Source organism: Sapajus apella, unplaced genomic scaffold (genome assembly GCF_009761245.1).
Source record: "Sapajus apella isolate SASKATOON/1434 unplaced genomic scaffold, GSC_monkey_1.0 scaffold2, whole genome shotgun sequence".
Lineage (NCBI taxonomy): Eukaryota > Metazoa > Chordata > Mammalia > Primates > Cebidae > Sapajus > Sapajus apella.
This window is the reverse complement of record NW_022436942.1, coordinates 20621257-20641334: the sequence shown is the minus strand read 5'-3', so window position 1 is coordinate 20641334 and position 20078 is coordinate 20621257. Positions and strand designations below refer to the sequence as shown.

The 20078-nt window shown below is 46.9% G+C and overlaps 2 protein-coding genes across 18 annotated transcripts in view; both read left to right on the top strand.

Annotated features, from left to right (window-relative positions):
* The window catches only part of IKZF4 (IKAROS family zinc finger 4), a 31530-nt gene extending 25815 nt beyond the window's left edge, over nt 1-5715 (top strand). For all 17 annotated transcript variants that reach the window (XM_032291129.1, XM_032291121.1, XM_032291118.1 and 14 more), the window contains 3 exons: nt 207-356; nt 1138-1269; nt 1859-5715. In XM_032291129.1, the coding sequence (XP_032147020.1) occupies nt 207-356; nt 1138-1269; nt 1859-2619 (1043 nt within the window). In that variant the 3' untranslated portion in view covers nt 2620-5715. The remainder of the gene's footprint in view (nt 1-206; nt 357-1137; nt 1270-1858) is intronic.
* Nucleotides 5716-9899: 4184 nt separating this feature from the next.
* RPS26 (ribosomal protein S26) lies at nt 9900-11817 on the top strand. Its single transcript, XM_032291096.1, has 4 exons — nt 9900-10208; nt 10455-10632; nt 11237-11367; nt 11717-11817. Exons 1-4 carry the CDS (start codon nt 10206-10208, stop codon nt 11750-11752), a joined length of 348 nt encoding a protein of 115 aa, XP_032146987.1. The 5' UTR covers nt 9900-10205; the 3' UTR covers nt 11753-11817.
* Nucleotides 11818-20078: the final 8261 nt, after the last annotated feature.

Here is a 20078-nt window from a genome sequence, read left to right as displayed (position 1 = left end):
ATAACTGTACATTTTCCCTCATCACCAAATATGGTTATCTGTCCGTGGTTGCAGCTCAAGTTGGGGAATGAACAGCAAGCAGAATAACTCGATTTAGCAATATCCTTTCCTCCCCATGCCAGTGTATACTTGCTCCTGGCTGAATCTGCAGAGCCAGGGCACAACAAGAAATAGCTCTGATGCCATCTTTCTTCTCTCCTCCACAGTCTCATCTCCCACAGTGGGCAAGCCCTACAAGTGTAACTACTGTGGCCGGAGCTACAAACAGCAGAGTACCCTGGAGGAGCACAAGGAGCGGTGCCATAACTACCTACAGAGTCTCAGCACTGAAGCCCAAGCTTTGGCTGGCCAGCCAGGTAGGGCTGTTGATGTACTACTGGGGAATGAAAGGGGATGGTGAGAGGGAGTGCTGGACAAGGGTGACTCCAGCATCTCCCCCACCGAGGGATGAAGTCTGTGGAACAGGGGATGGTTACCCAATAAATCTGCCAACCACCCCATTCCAGGTATCCCAGTTGGTGCACAGCCTTGTCTGTGGTGGGTGCCTTAGGGAGATGCAGAGGTAGAGGAAGTTTGGGTCTATATCCTTAGTCTAATAGGAGAGAGAGAACACAAGAAGTATAAAACAAAAGGCCAAAGCCGTGCGCAGTAGCTCATACCTGTAATCCGAGCACTTTGGGAGGCCAAGGCAGGCAGATCACGAGGTCAGGAGTTCAAGACCAGCCTGGCCAACATAGTGAAACCCTGTCTCTACTAAAACTACAAAAATTAGTCGGGCATGGTGGCGTGCACCTATAGTCCCCGCTACTCAGGAGGCTGAGGCAGGAGAATTGCTTGAACCCAGGAGGCAGAGGTTGTGGTGAGCTGAGATCACGCCACTGCACTCCAGCATGGGCAACAGAGCAAGACTTCATTCAAAAAAAAACAAGGGCCTGATGTATATGATTGTCCCCAAATGATCTGAAATGTTGCTGGGGTGAGCTTTAGGTAGGGTAAAGTAAACAGAGCCCAGTTTCCCAGGCATCTGGTATGACCTTCCTTGGCTACTGACCTGCTGGTTTTCTCCAGGCAAAGGTTGCTGGGCCAATGCTACCCCTACTCAACTACTACTACCTGTCCCCACCTCCTTCCCACTAGGTGACGAGATACGTGACCTGGAGATGGTGCCAGACTCCATGCTGCACTCATCCTCTGAGCGGCCAACTTTCATTGATCGTCTGGCCAACAGCCTCACCAAACGCAAGCGTTCCACACCCCAGAAGTTTGTAGGTAAGAATCCAGTTGGAAAGAGATATTGGCTTAAAGCCACAGCTCAAATACGCCTGAGCTGTGTGATCTGGAGATTTGGTTTAGGGAAAGAAAGCAGTCTGGTGGCCTCTGATACTCAAATCTATCCTCAATACAGGAGGGAAGTAAAGAGGGAGGAGGTACTCAGAGTGGAGAGGGGTTGGCACTGAAAACTCTTGTGGTGGTTGTAAGGGACAGAGGTTGAGGGATCAGGCTGTCTCTGTTTTTGAGAATTAACAAGAGCTTCAGTCTGTCTGTGTGGGCCCTTAGAGAGTGGGAGAAAGGAAATGAGTATGTGGTTCCCCCACTCCCCAGCACTAGTCATTAGCTCTCTAAGGACCCGGAGCTTTATGGAGAGTAATAAAACGAAGTATTAAACATCAGTGGGCTGGGATTGAGTCCTTCTCTAAGATTATAGCCTAGAGTCAGGGAGCAGTCCCACAGAGACCCTGGAGAAAGTAAAGCAGTAAATAATGTTACATCCAGCCCCACAGGTAAAAAAACAAAGAAGTAATTCTGAGAGTGTAGGAATTCTCCAAACCCAGCCCTGCTGAGTTCCTCTTCTCCACAGGCGAAAAGCAGATGCGCTTCAGCCTCTCAGACCTCCCCTATGATGTGAACTCGGGTGGCTATGAAAAGGATGTGGAGTTGGTGGCACACCACAGCCTAGAGCCTGGCTTTGGAGGTTCCCTGGCCTTTGTGGGCGCAGAGCATCTGCGTCCCCTCCGCCTTCCACCCACCAATTGCATCTCAGAACTCACACCTGTCATCAGCTCTGTCTACACCCAGATGCAGCCCCTCCCTGGTCGACTGGAGCTTCCAGGATCCCGAGAAGCAGGTGAGGGACCTGAGGACCTGGCTGATGGAGGTTCCCTCCTCTACCGGGCCCGAGGCCCCCTGACCGACCCTGGGGCATCCCCCAGCAATGGCTGCCAGGACTCCACAGACACAGAAAGCAACCACGAAGATCGCGTTGCGGGGGTGGTATCCCTGCCTCAGGGTCCCCCACCCCAGCCACCTCCCACCATTGTGGTGGGCCGGCACAGTCCTGCCTACGCCAAAGAGGACCCCAAGCCACAGGAGGGGTTACTGCGGGGCACCCCAGGCCCCTCCAAGGAAGTGCTTCGGGTGGTGGGAGAGAGTGGTGAGCCTGTGAAGGCCTTCAAGTGTGAGCACTGCCGTATCCTCTTCCTGGACCACGTCATGTTCACTATCCACATGGGCTGCCATGGCTTCAGAGACCCTTTTGAGTGCAACATCTGTGGTTATCACAGCCAGGACCGGTACGAATTCTCCTCCCACATTGTCCGTGGGGAGCATAAAGTGGGCTAGCAACCTCTTCCTCTCCCCTCAGTCCACCACTCCACTACCCTGCCTGTAGGCATCTATCCCTGTCCCCACCATTTCCCAAGGAGTTTTCCTTTGTAGCCCCCACTACTGGCTACCTGACCTCACACCTGACCCTGATCGCTCCTCACCTATTCTCCTCCTCTATCCTGACCGATTTAAGCATTGTGATGAAACAGGTCTTTTGCTTATGTTTTTCCTTTTTCTCTTCTCTTATCCCAGCATACAGAGTTATTTATTAATTAGTTGATTTTTTTGCCTTTTTTTTTTTTTTTTTTTTTTTTTTTACTTATATCAGTTGCTTGCCACTCCCTGACCCTCCTGCCCACAGCTCCTTTCCACTTTAAGCCAATTTTTCTCTTAGATCTTCCAGCAGCCCCAGGGGTAGGAAGCTCCTCTTAGTACTAAGAGATTTCAATCTTCTTGCTTTAAGTCCTCACCTTTTACATTACCTAATCCTTCAGTTTTGATGCTGATACCTCCCCCTGGTCCTACCTTAGCTCTGTGGCATTATGTCTCCTCTCTGGGACTCTTCAACCTGGTACTCCATACCTCTTGTGCCCTCTCACTTTAGGCAGCTTGCACTATTCTTGAATGAATGAAGAATTATTTCCTCATTTGGAAGTAGGAGGGGCTGAAGAAATTCTCCCCAGGCACTGTGGGACTGAGGGTCCTCTTGACGTTCCTCTAGTAATAGGAGTTCTCAAAGCCTACATTCAGGATCTCCCTCTAGGGTGTGATAGATCTGGTCCCTCTCCTTGAACAACCCTCCACACTGCTCTAGTCCCTTCAACCTATGGGTCTATTCAGTGGTGGCTTTTCTCTCCTTGGAGTGCCCCAATTTTATATTCTCAGGGGCCAAGGCCAGGTCTGCAACCCTCTGTCTCTGACACATTGGGAGCCACAGGTGCCTAATTAGGAACCAGGACATGGGAAAGGGGTGGGTCAAAATTCTTCTCTTTCTCCTTCACCCCTCAAACTTCTTCACTAGTGACCTTCCTAGGCTCTCAGGGGCCCCTCCAGTCCCCATCCTATGAGAAACTAGTGGGTTGCTGCCTGATGACAAGGGGTTGTCTCCGCCCCTCAGTCATGCTGCCTTCTGCTGCTCCCTCCCAGCAGGATTCACCCTCTCATTCCCGGGCTCCTGGGCCCTGTTCTTAGGATCAGTGGCAGGGAGAAACGGGTATCTCTTTTCTCTCTTCTAATTTTCAGTATAACCAAAAATTATCCCAGGATGAGCATGGGCATGTGCCCTTCACCCCATTCCACCCTTGTTCCAGCAAGAATGGGATGGGTACAACTGAACTGGGGTCATCCTTTACTGTCCCCTTCTGCACTCAGCTCCCAGACACAGGGTAGAGGGGGTACTCCTCCTGGCTACTGCAGAGACCCCTGGCTATTTGAGTAACCTAGAATTAGTGAGAAGGGGCAGAAGGAGATACAACCCCACTGCAAATGGAGGTCTCTTCCTATAAGAGTTTTCTGCCCGAGGCCACAGCCATCCCACTCTCTGCTTCCTTGAGATTCAAACCAAAGCCTGTTTTTCTATGTTTAAAGAAAAAAAAAAAAAGTAAAAACCAAACACAACACCTCACAAGTTGTAACTCTTGGTCCTTCTCTCTCTCCTTTTCTCTTTCCTTCCTTCCCCTTTCATCTTTCTTTCCACATGTCCTTTCCTATTGGCTCTTTTGCCTCCTACTTTTCTCACTCCCTATCAGGGATATTTTAGGGGGGATGGTAAAGGGTGGGCTAAGGAACAGACCCTGGGATTGGGGCTCCTAAGGGCTCTGAAAGGAGACTACCTTACCTTCTTATGGGAAGAGAGACCCTAAAAAACTTTCTCCTCTTTGTCCTCCTTTTTCTCCCCGACTATGAGGTTTCCCCAAGAGAACCAGATTGGCAGGGAGAAGCATTGTGGGGTGATTGTTCCCCCTTGACAATGTAGCAATAAATAGATGCTGCCAAGGGCAGAGAATGGGGAGGTTAGCTCAGAGGAGAGTGGTCTCTAGAGAAAGGAAGAATCCTCAACAGCACCCAGGGGTGCTAGCTCCTTTTTAGAATGTCAGCAGAGCTGAGATTAGTTTCTGGGCTTTTCCTGAACTATTCTGGTTATTGAGCCCCTTCCTATTAGATCTACCCGTCCCACCTCTTCTGTGTCTGCTGTGTATTTGGTGACACTTCATAAGGACAAGTCCCTTCTGGGGTATCAGAGCCTTAGGGTTCCTCCATCCCCTTCCCCAGTCAGCTGTGGCACCTGTAACCTCCCGGAACATGAAGGACTATGCTCTGAGGCTGTACTCTGTGCCCATGAGAGCAGAGACTGGAAGGGCAAGACCAGGTGCTAAGGAGGGGAGAGGGGGCATCCTGTCTCTCTCCAGACCATCACTGCACTTTAACCAGGGTCTTAGGTACAAAATCCTACTTTTCAGAGCCTTCCAGCTCTGGAACCTCAAACATCCTCATGCTCTCTCCCAGCTCCTTTTGCATAAAAAAAAAAAAGTAAAGAAAAAGAAAAAAAAAATACACACTGAAACCCACATGGAGAAAAGAGGTGTTTCCTTTTATATTGCTATTCAAAATCAATACCACAAACAAAAAACTTTCTAAATAGACACTTTTCCAGACCTTTTTTTTTGTGTCAGTGTCCAAGCTGCAGATAGGATTTTGTAATACTTCTGGCAGCTTCTTTCCTTGTGTACATAATATATATATATATATATATATATATTTTTAATCAGAAATTATGAAGAACAAAAAGAAAAAATAAACACAGAAGCAAGTGCAATACCACCTCTCTTCTCTCTCTCCTAGGGTTTCCTTTGTAGCCTATGTTTGGTGTCTCTTTTGACCTTTACCCCTTCACCTCCTCCTCTCTTCTTCTGATTTCCCTTCCCCCCCTTTTTTAAAGAGTTTTTCTCCTTTCTCAAGGGGAGTTAAACTAGCTTTTGAGACTTATTGCAAAGCATTTTGTATATGTAATATATTGTAAGTAAATATTTGTGTAACGGAGATATACTACTGTAAGTTTTGTACTGTACTGGCTGAAAGTCTGTTATAAATAAACATGAGTAATTTAACACCTCTGGTTGTTTTCGCAGACTTCCTTGTCTTGCTTTTCTACAAAGAGGGAGGGGTCCTCCTTGCAGCATCTTGTACCAGGTACTGAACAGTTTAGGAGGTGAACCAAAACAAAAATTTTCAGCCTAGAATGGGAAATGGAGGAGATTTTCCTACCAGGAAAGAGTGCCTTCAGGATAGGAAAGAAAGTCTGACTTGCCTGTCTGCCCAAAATACAAATTAATCAAACATTTGTTGAGTACCTACTATGCACAAAACATTTTTTACTGGTGAAAAAATAAAAGCCCAAGAGAGAATAAATACCTTGTCCAAGGCTCATCAGCCAGTAAGTGATAGAACCAGAATTTGAACCCAGGGGTGTGTGACTCCAAAACATGTGTTTATCCCTTTATGCCAGGGAATGCAGCCAGTGAAATGTCTAAGCTAGAAAAATCAGAAGTAGGAACATCAATTTGTTTCTGTCTTGAATATTAACTACTTTCTGTTTCCTTCACTCTGAACTTTTTTCTGTTCTCTTCCATCTACTGCATTGCTATTCCATACACTAATGTCTGCCTTCTGTTTTCCACGAGACTACAGTGAAGTGAAAATCAGACACTCCTATCTAGAGTCTATCATTTTCCATGTCCTATTGAAACTGACAAATTCAAAGTCAAAACAGACAGGGAAGCCGGACTGGTGGAGCACACTTGTCATCCCAGCTACTTGGGAGGCTGACTTGGGAGGATCACTTGAGCCTAGGAGTTCAAGAACAGCCTCAGCAACACAGGGCAACACCATCTCTACAAGAAATTTTAAAATTAGCTAGGCATGGTGGTACATACCTGTAGTCCCAGCTAGTCAGAAGGCTGAGACGGGAGGATCACTTGAGGCCAGGAGGTTAAGCCTGCACTGAATTGTGATTGTGCCACTACAGCCTCCAGACCCATCTTAAAAAAGAAAAAGAAAAAAAAAAAAAAAAAGGCCAGGTGCAGTGGTTCACACCTGTAATGCTAGCACTCTGGGAGGCCTAGGCGGGCAGATATCCTGAGCTCAGGAGTTAGAGACCAGCCTGGGCAACATGGCGAAACCCCATCTCTACTAAAAATACAAAAATTAGGTCAGGCACAGTGGCTAACACCTGTAATCACAGCACTTTGGGAGACCAAGGCAGGCAGATCACAAGGTCAAGAGATTGAGACCATCCTGGCCAACATGGTGAAGCCCAGTCTCTACTAAAAAATACAAAAATTAGCTGGGTGTGGTGGCACGCACCTGTAGTCCCAGCTACTCGAGAGGCTGAGGCAGGAGAATTGCTTGAACCCAGGAGGCAGAGGTTGCAGTGAGCCAAGATCGTGCCACTGCACTCCAGCCTGGCACCTGGTGACAGAGCGAGACTCTGTCTCAAAAAATGATAATAATACAAAAATTAGCCGGGCGTGGTGGCTCATGCCTGTAATCCCAGCCACTCAGGAGGCTGAGGCACAAGAATTGCTTGAACCCAGGAGGTGAAGGTTGCAGTGAGCCAAGACTGCACCACTACACTGCAGCCTAGGCAAGACACTCTGTCTCAAAAAAAAAACGAAGAAGAAAAAAGTAAGAAAACAGATTTTACCTCCAAAAAGTGGGTTAAAGGTTAAAAGAAACCATGATGGGTTGGGAGGAAAGGTGAATCTTGTGTGCTCCGACTCTAGAGTGCGTCATGAATGAACAATGGTTTCCATCTATACTGTCTTGGGTGTGAATGCTAAGAGGCCCTCTTGCCACCCTAGTGTCTTCAACTTTGAAGACAATGGGTGGTTGACAGTCATTCCTGCTCGAGGCTTAAATTTCTTTTGCTCAAGGGTTAAGCTTCTTTTTTTTTTTTTTTGAGACAGAGTCTCACTTTGTCATCCAGGCTATAGCACAGTAGCCCAATCTTGGCTCACTGCAACCTCTGCCTACTGGGTGCAAGCGATACTCCTACCTCAGTCTCCCAAGTAGGTGGGATTACAGGTGTGCACTACCAGTCCCGACTAATTTTTGTATTTTTAGTAGAGATGGGTTTTTCACCATGTTGACCAGGCTGGTCTCAAACTCTCGACCTCAGCTGATCCGCACGCCCGCCACACACACACACTCCCAAAGCCTCCCAAAGCACTGGATTACAGGTGTGAGCCACAGCACCTGGCCTAAGGCTTAAGTCTTTCTGATGGCTTTTCAGAGGTAAATGAAACTTATACATAAGAATCTTTCAATTAGGGATCAGAATCACTAATGAGTGATGAAATAACTTTCATAGTTTATGATCACCATTTATTAAAATAAAATACATGTAATCCCAGCACTTTGGGAGGCCGAGGCGGGTGGATCACGAGGTCAAGAGATCAAGACCATCCTGGTCAACATGGTGAAACCCCGTCTCTACTAAAAATACAAAAAATTAGCTGGGCATGGTGGCACGCGCCTGTAATCCCAGCTACTCAGGAGGCTGAGGCAGGAGAATTGCCTGAACCCAGGAGGCGGAGGTTGCGGTGAGCCGAGATCGCGCCATTGCACTCCAGCCTGGGTAACAAGAGCGAAACTCCGTCTCAAAAAATAAAAATAAATAAAAATAAAATAAAATACAGAACAGAAAAAAACACAAATAAAATAGAGAAAAGAACATACCAGTGTACCTTATGACATTGTTTCATGAAGCTTGTGTTTCAGTTTTGTATGTGCATGTAATTGTGCTTGTGTGTGTACTGGGTACCAGTGTAAAATGTATTCGTGCTATGGATCTGGGTGAAAAACGTTTAAGTCATTAGTCCAGGCTTTTCCTCCATCCGTTTGTTAGGTGACATACAGCATAGTACAGTGGTGCCAGAATAACTATTTCACCTCAGTTCTTCAATCTTTATTTTTTTAATTTTGTTTTTGTTTCTGGGTTTTTGTTTTGTTTTGTTTCTGGGTTGTTTGTTTTTGTTTTTTACGCAGTTTTGCTCTTGTTGCTCAGGCTGACCTCCGCCTCCCGGGTTCAAGTGATTCTCCTGTCTCAGCCTCCTGAGCAGCTGGGATTACGGAAGCCCACCACTACGCCTGGCTAAATTCTTCGATCTTTAAAGTGAGGATAATAATAGTACCTACCGGCAGGGCGCGGTGGCTCACGCCTGCAACCCCAGCACTTTGAGAGGCCAAGGCGGGCAGATCACGAGGTCAGGAGTTCGAGACTACCCTGGCCAACATGGTGAAACCCCATCTCTATTACAAATTTAGCCGGCTGTGGTGGCAGGTGCCTGAAATCCCAGCTACTCGGGAGGCTGAAGCCGGGAGGCAGAGGCTGCAGTGCGCCGAGCCAAGATCGTGCCACTGCACTCCAGCCTGGGTGACAGAGCAAGACTCTGCCGGCAGGTGGCAGGGGGCGGGGAGTAGGGGGGGGGGGGTGGGGGGGGGGGAGGGACATAGCACCTACCTATAGGCTTGCTGAAAGTTAAATGGGTTAATATTTATAAAGGCTCTTACCACAGTGCCAGGCATTGTGCTCACGTGTCCACAGATATTTATTTTATTTTATTTATTTATTTATTTATTTATTTTATTTTTATTTTTTGAGACGGAGTCTCACTCTTGTTACCCAGGCTGGAGTGCAATGGCGCGATCTCGGCTCACCGCAACCTCCGCCTCCTGGGTTCAGGCAATTCTCCTGCCTCAGCCTCCTGAGTAGCTGGGATTACAGGCACACGCCACCATGCCCAGCTAATGTTTTGTATTTTTAGTAGAGAAGGGGTTTCACCATGTTGACCAGGATGGTCTCGATCTCTTGACCTCGTGATCTACCCGCCTCGGCCTCCCAAAGTGCTGGGATTACAGGCTTGAGCCACCGCGCCCGGCCTGTGTCCACAGATAAAAAGACGAATGAGACATAGCCCCAGCCTCAATGCACTTCGTTGTGGGGTTTTCTCTTTATTGGAAGGAGGGATTCACAAAATGTTTCTTTCAGGTCTTCCTCTTCGTAATCCTACACCTAGCTAGTAGCAAGACTGTCAGAGAAATGAGCCGAGGGCGTCCCCCGGTGGCGCAGCGTCGCCTTCGGTCTAAGGACTTGGGGCCAGGAGGCCTCTTGGCTTCGCACTACAACTCCCACCAGGCATCTCTCCTTCTCTGGCCTCTAATAGAGAGTGCGCCTTGCAGTCCAGCGCGAGGCAACTTCCATGCCTACTGCCGCGTAAACCGGAAAAACTACACCGCCCAGAATTGCGTCCGGGTCGACGCGGCGCTAGGCTTGCTGGGAGACGCATAACCCCGATTTTCTTCCGCCAGCCGGCTAAATAGTCCCATGGGCACGTTGTTCCACGGATAAATAAACGATAGGAACGCCTTCCAACCCTGTATTTCAGTAGAAATGCTAAACGTAAAGGAATATTTGAGTAAAGTGAGTGGCCGTTCTTGACGCCCGTCACCTAAAGATTCTCCCGGTGGGCGCGTAGGGATCTCTTACTATATAAGAGGGCCCTGCCGCTTGTCGCCTTCTTTCTCTGCTGCGAGCTTCCAAAATGGTGAGTCCTAACGCGTGGTTAGCGTGGGGGTCGGGTGCAGACTCTAGGATTGTGGAGATTTGAGATCCTGGGGCACTGAGGAGTGGGTAGAGTGTACGTTTGCTCCGGGGCTTGACTGGATTTGCGGAGGAAGAGGAGATCCGAGCAGCGCCTTCTTGGAGGCTGCCAGTGCGGCTTGTGGCCATAAAGGGTCTGAGGCTGGGTAAGTTGCGCGGCCTTCCTAACAGATTTTCCATCCTGATGCAGACAAAGAAAAGAAGGAACAACGGTCGTGCCAAAAAGGGCCGCGGCCATGTTCAGCCTATTCGCTGCACGAACTGTGCCCGATGCGTGCCCAAGGACAAGGCCATTAAGAAATTCGTCATTCGAAACATAGTGGAGGCCGCAGCAGTCAGGGATATTTCTGAAGCGAGCGTCTTTGATGGTGAGTGAGCCACCGGCGCGAACTGCGTGAGCATCTCAGTACCTAAAAGCCTTTCCCGAACCTCGACTTTCTACAGGCTCAGTTCGTTGGAGTCTCTCAGGCAATTTCCACGTATTTAAGGTGGTTGCTGGTAGAAGAGAACAGTGTAGTATATTTCCTTGTTTGTTGTTTTGATTCTTCTCTGGGCAGAGGGTGACTTTTTGTGATAGAGCACGCAGCTTTTACTGTGAGGTAAAAGTTTGCTTGTCGCGGGTGTGAGACTCCAAAAAACACTAGGAATGTGGTACATTTGACATTGTTTTGCTGTTGATTATTTGTAGCATTAGAGCTGGTGTAGCTGTTGAAGGAACTGGATTCTCGATTTGTTGCATCCAGAGTGTTAGTCTGGTTCTTGTAGTGTCAAGATGAACTCACATGGGCTGTTACTCATTTGTAAAACTGAGGGTTGTACATCAGTTACTTTGGGGGTACTTTTGTGTGCCTGACAGACATTTAAGTAAGTTTAGCTTTACTTGATGTAAATATGTTGGATACTATTCGTTCATGTAACAAAAAAGCAAGGTAGGTATATGATACCAGTATAACTTTATTTTCTATTCCTTAGCCTATGTACTTCCCAAGCTCTATGTGAAGCTACATTACTGTGTGAGTTGTGCAATTCACAGCAAAGTAGTCAGGAATCGATCTCGTGAAGCCCGCAAGGACCGAACACCGCCACCCCGATTTAGACCTGCGGTGAGTATTTTAAAAGGAGACGAAACCAGGGGAGTGATGGTTTAAATTAAGACCTTTGCCTCAGATTAAGGTGTAAGGCAGGTGAGCCCCATGCCTGAATATGATTATTAGAGACACTGCAAAGCAGTGTTAGAATCAGAATTGGTTTTCAGTAAGCAGAGTAGTGCTCTTCCTCCACCTCTACCAGCTTCCAATGCATTTGTAGCCTGAATAGATTGAGAGGATGGTAGTCAAGTTATTTGAGGGAAAGGGAAGTCTTGGATCTGTGGTTTTTAATTTACTCTTTTGTTTTTGTTTTTTTCTTAGCTGCAGCACAGAACAAATTTACTCTTACTCCTTTGTCTTTCAGGGTGCTGCCCCACGACCCCCACCAAAACCCATGTAAGGAGCTGAGTAAAAGATTGAAGACAACTATTCCCTGGAGAAAAATAAAATGGAAATTGTACTTGATATTGCCTATAAAGTGTATCTGCGCCAGATAGGGTGGGGATTTTGTGTGTGTTAGACCAAGTGTGAAATAACAAGTAGTATTTTCATGGGGAAGAAAGCTTATTTATGTAATCAAATTCTTTTTTGTTGAGGGGGAAGGGTGGGGTGGAATCTTGCTCTGTTGTCCAGGCTGGAATGCAATGGTGCTATCTCAGCTCATTGCAACCTCTATCTCCTGGGTTCAAGCGATTCTCCTGCCTCGGCTTTCCAAGTAGCTAGTATTAGAGACGTGTGCCACCACACCCAGCTAATTTTTTGTATTTTTAGTAGAGGTGGGGTTTTACTATATTGGCCAGGCTGGTCTGGAACTCCTGACCTCAGATAATTCACCCCTTAGGCCTCCCGAAGTGCTTGGGATTACAGGTGTGGGCCATCATGCCTGGCTATTCATTTAAATTAAATCTTGTTTGCAGTCATGTCCTTGGCCTCACAACTTGCATAGCTGTGTGAAATAAAAAGTTTAGGCATCTGTGACTGTTGCATTCATTCAACTGTGTCAATTTTAAGTTGACAGCCTAAAATTGGGTGAAGAGTAGGAGAATAAGGGAAAAACAGTTGAGAGAGGAGCATATTGTGAAGTGACTGAAAATTGAGGTGTTTATACCTCTGGAGGGGGGACTTGAATAGTAGGTGGATGTCTTGAATAGCTTCAGAGCCTAAAAGGATACATGTTCAGATCCTTATTTTCCTACCTTGGAAAAAGACTCTAAAGGCAGTTTTAGAAACCTGAGACATCGCAGAAAGTATAGAGGCTCTACCTTACCTTATGGGTGACAACAGTTTTGTCCTAGAATTCAGAGAAAAATATCTGTTTGGGAGTAAATCATTCTTAACTGCCAGTAAAAGGTAAAACCTATATAGCTTGGAGATTTTAGACACTTTGGAGCCACCTGCACCCCTGTCCCCTTTTAAGTAGTTATGCCTCAACCTCCCAAATTGCTGGGATTACAGGCATGTGCCAGCTAATTTATTTTTTTGATAGAGATGGGGTTTCACCATGATTGCCAGGCTGCTCTAGAACTCCTGACCTCAAGTGATCTACCTACGTTGACCTCTCAAAAGTGCTGGTGGCGTAAGCCACCACACCCTGCCTAAGAAGGGTACAGCATTTAAGTGTGGAGATTGTCCTGTTAATTGGAATGCACTCCCCCACAAAAGTTCCAGACAGGAACCACTGACCTGACTTGACTATCAGTACACCATTGCATGCACTGGAATAGCTGTGGCAAATCCTGAGTTTATAAGAACACTAAATTTGGCAATATAAGTCCTTTAGGGAGACTCAAGTTACCAGTGCCCTTCCTTTTCACTTACTACACTGTAATAACCTGATCACACCACGGGTAAACAGGAAGTGACAGAAGAAAATTAGAGGTCCAAGGCAAAAATGGATGCTGAATCTGGCCCTAAATTCCAGCTCGTTCTGTATGACCAGATTCAAATACTAAATCATGGCTGTGGTTGTACTTAACAGAACTGATTAAGATTTCTCTTGAAGTATCTAGAAGCACAGCCTGTCACGTGGGTCCTAAACCTGTTCTATGAGTTTACAAACTCACAACATACACTTCGTTCTAAGTATAGAGTACGCTGTTTGATTCTGTCTCCAGGGATTCTTTCAAGAACCTAGCTGCTCCCAAACTTTTTTTTTTGAGCCTGAGTTTTGCTGTGTTGCCCAGGCTGGAATGCAGTGGCGTGATCTCGGCTCACTGCAGCTTCCGCCTCACAGGTTCAAGCAATTCTGCCTCAGCCGCCCAAGTAGCTGGGATTACGGGCACTTGCCACCGTGCCCAGCTAATTTTTGTATATTTAGTAGAGACGAGGTTTCATCATGTTGGCCAGGTGGGTCTCGAACTCCTGATCTCAAGGGATCTGTCTGCCTCAGCCTCCAAAAGTGTTGGGATTACAGGCGTGAGCCAGCGCGCCTGGCCAAGAATCTGCATTTTAATAGTTTCCCAAGTGATTGTGATGCAGCTGGCTGGCAGACTATACTGCAGAGCAAATGTGAAGGGAATGTTGACCTGAGGATTTTATTGATGGTGAATCCTGGGTTCCAGAAAGCTGTGAAAAGGTTTCAGGAGATGGGTAAGAGTGCAAATGGGGTCAGAAAGGGCTGCATGGGAATTCGAATCAGAGATGTGGATTCAGCTGCAGTCCTGGGCTTCTGGTGACTGCACAAACAGGTGCAACTGAGCCCTGGTGAACATCATGCTCACAAGCTAAGTGTGCAGTGTGACCTGGAGTCCCAAGTCACACTACTTACAGATTCAAGGACCCTGACTTCACAGCTGCCTCCCAAGGCTATTTTCCTACCCTTTTCTCTCTGCTCTCTTGTCTCAGATCGGTGTTGCATTCATCTTTTTTTTTTTTTTTTTTTTTTTGAGACGGAGTTTCACTCATGTTACCCAGGCTGGAGTGCAATGGCGCGATCTCGGCTCACCGCAACCTCCGCCTCCTGGGTTCAGGCAATTCTCCTGCCTCAGCCTCCTGAGTAGCTGGGATTACAGGCACGCACCACCATACCCAGCTAATTTTTTGTATTTTTAGTAGAGACGGGGTTTCACCATGTTGACCAGGATGGTCTCAATCTCTTGACCTCGTGATCCACCCGCCTCGGCCTCCCAAAGTGCTGGGATTACAGGCTTGAGCCACCGCACCTGGCCACATTCATCATTTTTGAAATATGAGAATGTGTGGGAAGGGAGCAAGGTGAGATAGGCCCGGAAACATTGGGAGGGGTGTGGGGAGCAGTCGGAGAGGAAGAGATAGATTGGGGTGGGGAGGAAGAATAGTCTCACTTCCACATCTCGGGACCCCCAAAAAAGAAGTTCTTAGGACACATCCATTTTTCTAGTGTAATGTTACTACTCACCCTGATCCAGGCACTCTGGATGAAAGTTAGGTGGGTGGCTTCCTGGCCGTGGCTCACGCCTGTAATTCAGCACGTTGGGAGGCTAAGGCAGGTAATCACCTGAGGTCAGGAGTTTGAGACCATCCTGACCAACACAGGGAAACCCTTTCTCTACTAAAAAATACAAAATTGGCCGGCTGTGGTGGCATGCGCCTGTAATCCCAGCTACTTGGAAGGCTGAGGCAGGAGAATCGCTTGAACCCAGGGCAGAGGTTTCAGCGAGCCAAGATTGCGCCACTGCACTCCAGCCTGGCAAAAGTGCAAAATTCCATCTCCAAAGAAAGGTGAGTTCCTTAGTTTACAGTTAAAGATGATCCCATGGGTAAGAAGCCAGACCTCACTGATGTTAGTACCTCAGGAAGACCATAGAGGGTAGTATCGTGCAGCAGTTAAGAGCCCAGCTTCGGAGCCTGACAGACCTGAGTTTGAATCCTTCCTTCGCTCTTTGGTAGCTTTGTGTGTAGCCTTGGGTAAGTTACTCTATCTAAACCTCCAAAATTTCATTTAAAAACACTTCACAAGACCGTTTTGAGAACTAAATGAAATAACCTATGCAAAGGACTTTGCAAAGAAACTGCCAGATAATGCAACATTACAAATGGCAGCGGTTACTATTATTGGCCCAGTTTTATGCTTTGTAAGTCTTTTTTTTTTTTTGAGATAGAGTCTTGCTCTGTCGCCCAGGCTGGAATGCAGTGGCATGATCTTGGCTCACTGTAACCTTCACCTCCCAGATTCAAGCAATTCTCCTGCCTCAGCCTTCCAAGTAGCTGGGATTACAGATATGTGTCGCCACGCCTGGCTAATTTTTTGTATTCTTAGTAGAGATGGGGTTTCACCATGTTAGCCAGGATGGTCTCGATCTCCTGACCTTGTGATCCACCCGCCTTGGCCTCCCAAAGTGCTGGGATTACAGATGTGAGCCACTGTACCTGGCTGCTTTATAAGTCTTAAAAAATCAAATTTTTTGTTACAGATTTATTGAGAGTAATTGAAGTACAATACATTGTAGGTGTTTAAAGTGTACAATTTGAAAATTTTTTGTTTTTGTTTTGTTTTGTTTTTTAGAGACAGAGTCTTGCTCTGTCACCCAGGCTAGAGTGCAATAGTACGATCTCAGCTCACTTGCAACCTCCACTTCCTGAGTTCAAGCGATTCTCCTGCCTCAGCATCCTGAGTAGCTGAGTTTACAGGCATGTGCCACCATGCCTGGCTAATTTTTGTATTTTTAGTAGACACGGGTTTCACCATGTTGTTCAGGCTGGTCTCAAACTTCTGACCTTGTGATCCGCCTGCTTTGGCCTCCCAAAGTGCAGGGATTACAGGCATGAGCCACCTTGCCTAGCTGAAAAGTTTTGACAAATGTGTATACCCATGAAACCAACACCATACTCAAGAGAATGAACATAACAGGTCACCCCAGAATTTGCCTCTTGCATCTTTGTAATCTCACCATCCTACCACTCCCAGCCCTGTCCCCAAGCAACCACTGACCTGCTTTCTGCAACTATAGATTAGTTTGCATTTCTAGAATTGTAGAATTGTACATAAATGGAATCCCACAGCGTATATGTATGTATACTAAATATATGTAAATTACCCAGGCATGGTGACAGGCACCTGTAATCCCAGCTACTCGGGAGTCTGAGGCAGGAGAATCGCTAGAACCCAGGAGGTGGAGGTTGCAGTGAGCCGAGATCATGCCACTGCCGTCCCATCTGGGCGACAGAGTGAGACTCCATCTCCAAAAAAAAAAAAAAAAACATAGCATTGCTACGAACATTTGTGTACAAAGTCTGTGTGGACATATGCTTTATTTTCTCTTGTGTAAATAGAGTCATGTGTCCTCAGGCACAGGGATATGTTGTGAGAAATTCATCCTTAGGCAATTTAGTCATACAAACATCTTAGAGGTACTTACACAAACCTAGACAGTATAGCCTACTACACACCAAAGCCATATGGTACAGCCTCTTACTCCCAGGCTCCAAACCTGTGCAGCATGCTACTGTACTCAACCCTGCAGGCAATGGTAACTCAATGGTATTTATGTATCTAACCATATCTAAACACAGAAGAGATACAGGCCAGGCGCTATGACTCACGCCTGTAACCCCAGCACTTTGGGAGGCCAAGGTGGACTAATTACTTGAGGCCAGGAGTTCAAGACCAGCCTGGCCAACATGATGAAACCCCGTCTCTACTGAAAATACAAAAATTAGCTGGGCGTGGCGGCGCATGCCTGTAGTCCCAGCTACTTGGGAGGCTGAGGCAAGAGAATTGCCTGAACCCGGGTGGCAGAGGTTGCGGTGAGCCGAGACCGTGCCACTGCACTCCAGCCTGGGTAACAAGAGCAAAACTCTGTCTCAAAAAAAAAAAAAAAAAAAAAGGGAAAGAAAGAGTACACTGTAAAATAACAATAAGAAATAGAGTAAATACATAAATCAGTAACAGTCATTTATCAAGTAGTATGTACATAACTGAATATGATATACTTTTATACAATCAGCAGTGCGGTAGGTTTGTTTACACCAGTATCATGACAAACATGTGAGTAATGCATTGTGCTATGATGTTATGATGGCTCCCGCTCTAAGCCATAGGAATTTTTCAGCTCCATCATAATCTCATGAGACCACCATCATTAATATGGCCATTGTCAACCAAAATGTCATCATATGGTGCATGACTGTATCTAGGAGTGGAATTACTGGCAGGGTGAGTCATATAGTAGGCATATACTTAACTTTTTGTTTTTTCTCTGAGTCTGCTTGCTAGGGAATACACCTAACTTTTTAAGAAACCGCTGCCAGTTGCGGTGGCTACCCCTGTAATCCCAGTGTTGTGGGAGACTGAGGTGGGAGGATTACCTGAGGCCAGGAGGCGGAGGTTACAGTAAGCCAAGATTGTCCCACTGCATTCCAGCCTGGGCGACAGAGCAAGACTCTGTCTCAAAAAAAAAAGCTAACATCAGTCCCTTTCTTGGGATAGTTCCTCCTGCCCAGGAAGTTAACTCAGGAGACCAAACTATAAAACTAAGGCTTGCTAATCAGCACAGGATTAGGGCTGGAGTAGTAAATTGCTCCTCTACTCCAGGGACAGTTTTATGTAGGAAAGATAATCATTTCTGTATAAATACAACACACTCTCTGTGACTCTATAAACAATTTCTAGTAATCGTTCTTTTTTATTTTTGTTTCTTGGGTTTTGTTTTTTTTTGTGGTTTTTTTTTTAGGGTTTTTGTTTTGTTTTGTTTTTTGAGATGGAGTCTCGCTCTGTTGCCAGGCTGGAATGCAATGGCACCATCTCGGCTCACTGCACCCTCTGCCTCCTAGGTTCAAGCAATTCTCATGCCTCAGCCTCCCGAGTAGCTGGGATTACAGGCATGTGCCACCATGCCCAGCTAATTTTCCAGTAATCTTTCTACATTCTCCTCTTAAAAAACAACGACAAATGCATTTGCTATGTTCATGCATGGAATATTTCCAGAATGATTCTCAAGAAACTGTTAACAGTTGTTGCCTCCAGGGAAAAGAACTAGGTGACTGGAGGACAAATGGAAGTTCTTTTTCAGTGCTGTGGTACCAGTCCAAGCCACCATCACCTCTCACCTAGATCATATCGGGGCCTCCCTCCTGGCCTTCTCGACTGTATTCTTTTTTTTTTTTTTTTTTGAGACGGAGTTTCGCTCTTGTTACCCAGGCTGAAGTGCAGTGGCGCGATCTCGGCTCAACGCAACCTCTGCCTCCCGGGTTCAAGCAATTCTCCTGCCTCAGCCTCCTGAGTAGCTGGGATTACAGGCACACGCCACCATGCCCAGCTAAGTTTTTGTATTTTTAGTAGAGATGGGGTTTCACCATGTTGACCAGGGTGGTCTCAATCTCTTGACCTCGTGATCCACCCGCCTCGGCCTCCCCAAGTGCTGGGATTACAGGCATGAGCCACCACGTCCGGCCCAAGACTGATTATTTTATTATTTTATTTTATTTTTTGAGACAAGAGTCTCACTGTGTCACCCAGGCTGGAGTGCAGTGACACAATCTTGGCTTACTGCAACCTCTGCCTCCCAGGTTCACGTGATTCCCCTGCCTTAGCCTCCAAGTAGCTGGAACTATAGGCATGCACCACCATGCCAGGCTGATTTTTGTATTTTTACTTTTTTTAGTAGAGACAGGGTTTCACCGTGTTAGCCAGGCTGGTTTTGAACTCCTGACCTCAAGTAATCCATCTGCCTTGGCCTCCCAAAGTGCTGGGATTACCGGCATGAGCCACCATACCTGGCCAAAACTGATTGTTTTAAAAAGCAAACCACTGCCAGGTGCGGTGGCTCACACCTGTAATCCAGTGCTGTGGGAAGATCCCTTAAACACAGAAGTTCGAGACCAGTCTAAGCAACATGGTGAAACCTCGTCACTACAGAAAAATTTTAAAAATTGTCCAGGCGCAGTGGCTCACGCCTGTAATCCCAGCACTTGGGAGGCCAAAGAGGGCAGATCACCTGAGGTCAGGAGTTCAAGACCAGCCTGGCCAACATAGTGGAACCCCATCTCTACTAAATATATATATATATTATAGTAGCCAGGCAGCCGGGAACGGTGGCTTATGCCTGTAATCCCAGCACTTTGGGAGGCTGAGTTGGGCGGATCACCTGAGGTCAGGAGTTTAAGACCAGCCTGACCAATATGGTGAAACTCTGTCTTTATTTAAAAAAAAAAAAAAAAAATCACTTTGGGAGGCCAAGGGGGGTGGATCATGAGGTCAAGAGATCGAGACCATCCTGGTCAACATGGTGAAACCCCATCTCTACTAAAAATACGAAAAATCAGCTGGGCATGGTGGTGTGTGCCTGTAATCCCAGCTACTCAGGAGGCTGAGGCAGGAGAATTGCCTGAACCCAGGAGGTGGAGGTTGCAGTGAGCTGAGATCGCGCCATTGCATTCCAGCCTCGGTAACAAGAGCGAAACTCCGTCTCAAAAAAAAAAAAAAAAAAAAATTAGCAGGGCATGGGGTCGGGCACCTGTAATCCCAGCTACTCATAAGGCTGACGCAGGAGAATGGCTTGAGCCCAGGAGGTGGAGGTTGAAGTGAGCCGAGATTGTGCCACTGCACTCCAGACTGGGAGACTGAGCAGGACTCCATCTCAAAAAATAAAATTAGCCAGGTGTGGTGGCATATGACTGTAGTCCCAGCTACTGGGAAGGCTGAGGTGGGAGGATCCCTTAAGCCTGGGATGTAGAGGCTGCAGTGAGCCAAGATAGTGCCAGTACACTCCAGCCTGCACAGTGGCCCACGTCTGTAATCCCAGCACTTT

Excerpts from the sequence above, each read along its gene's own strand:
- RPS26 (XM_032291096.1), top strand. Across the intron at positions 10,633-11,236 it reads TGAAGCGAGCGTCTTTGATG|CCTATGTACTTCCCAAGCTC; the intron begins GTGAGTGAGCCA and ends TCTATTCCTTAG. Across the intron at positions 11,368-11,716 it reads CACCCCGATTTAGACCTGCG|GGTGCTGCCCCACGACCCCC; the intron begins GTGAGTATTTTA and ends TTTGTCTTTCAG.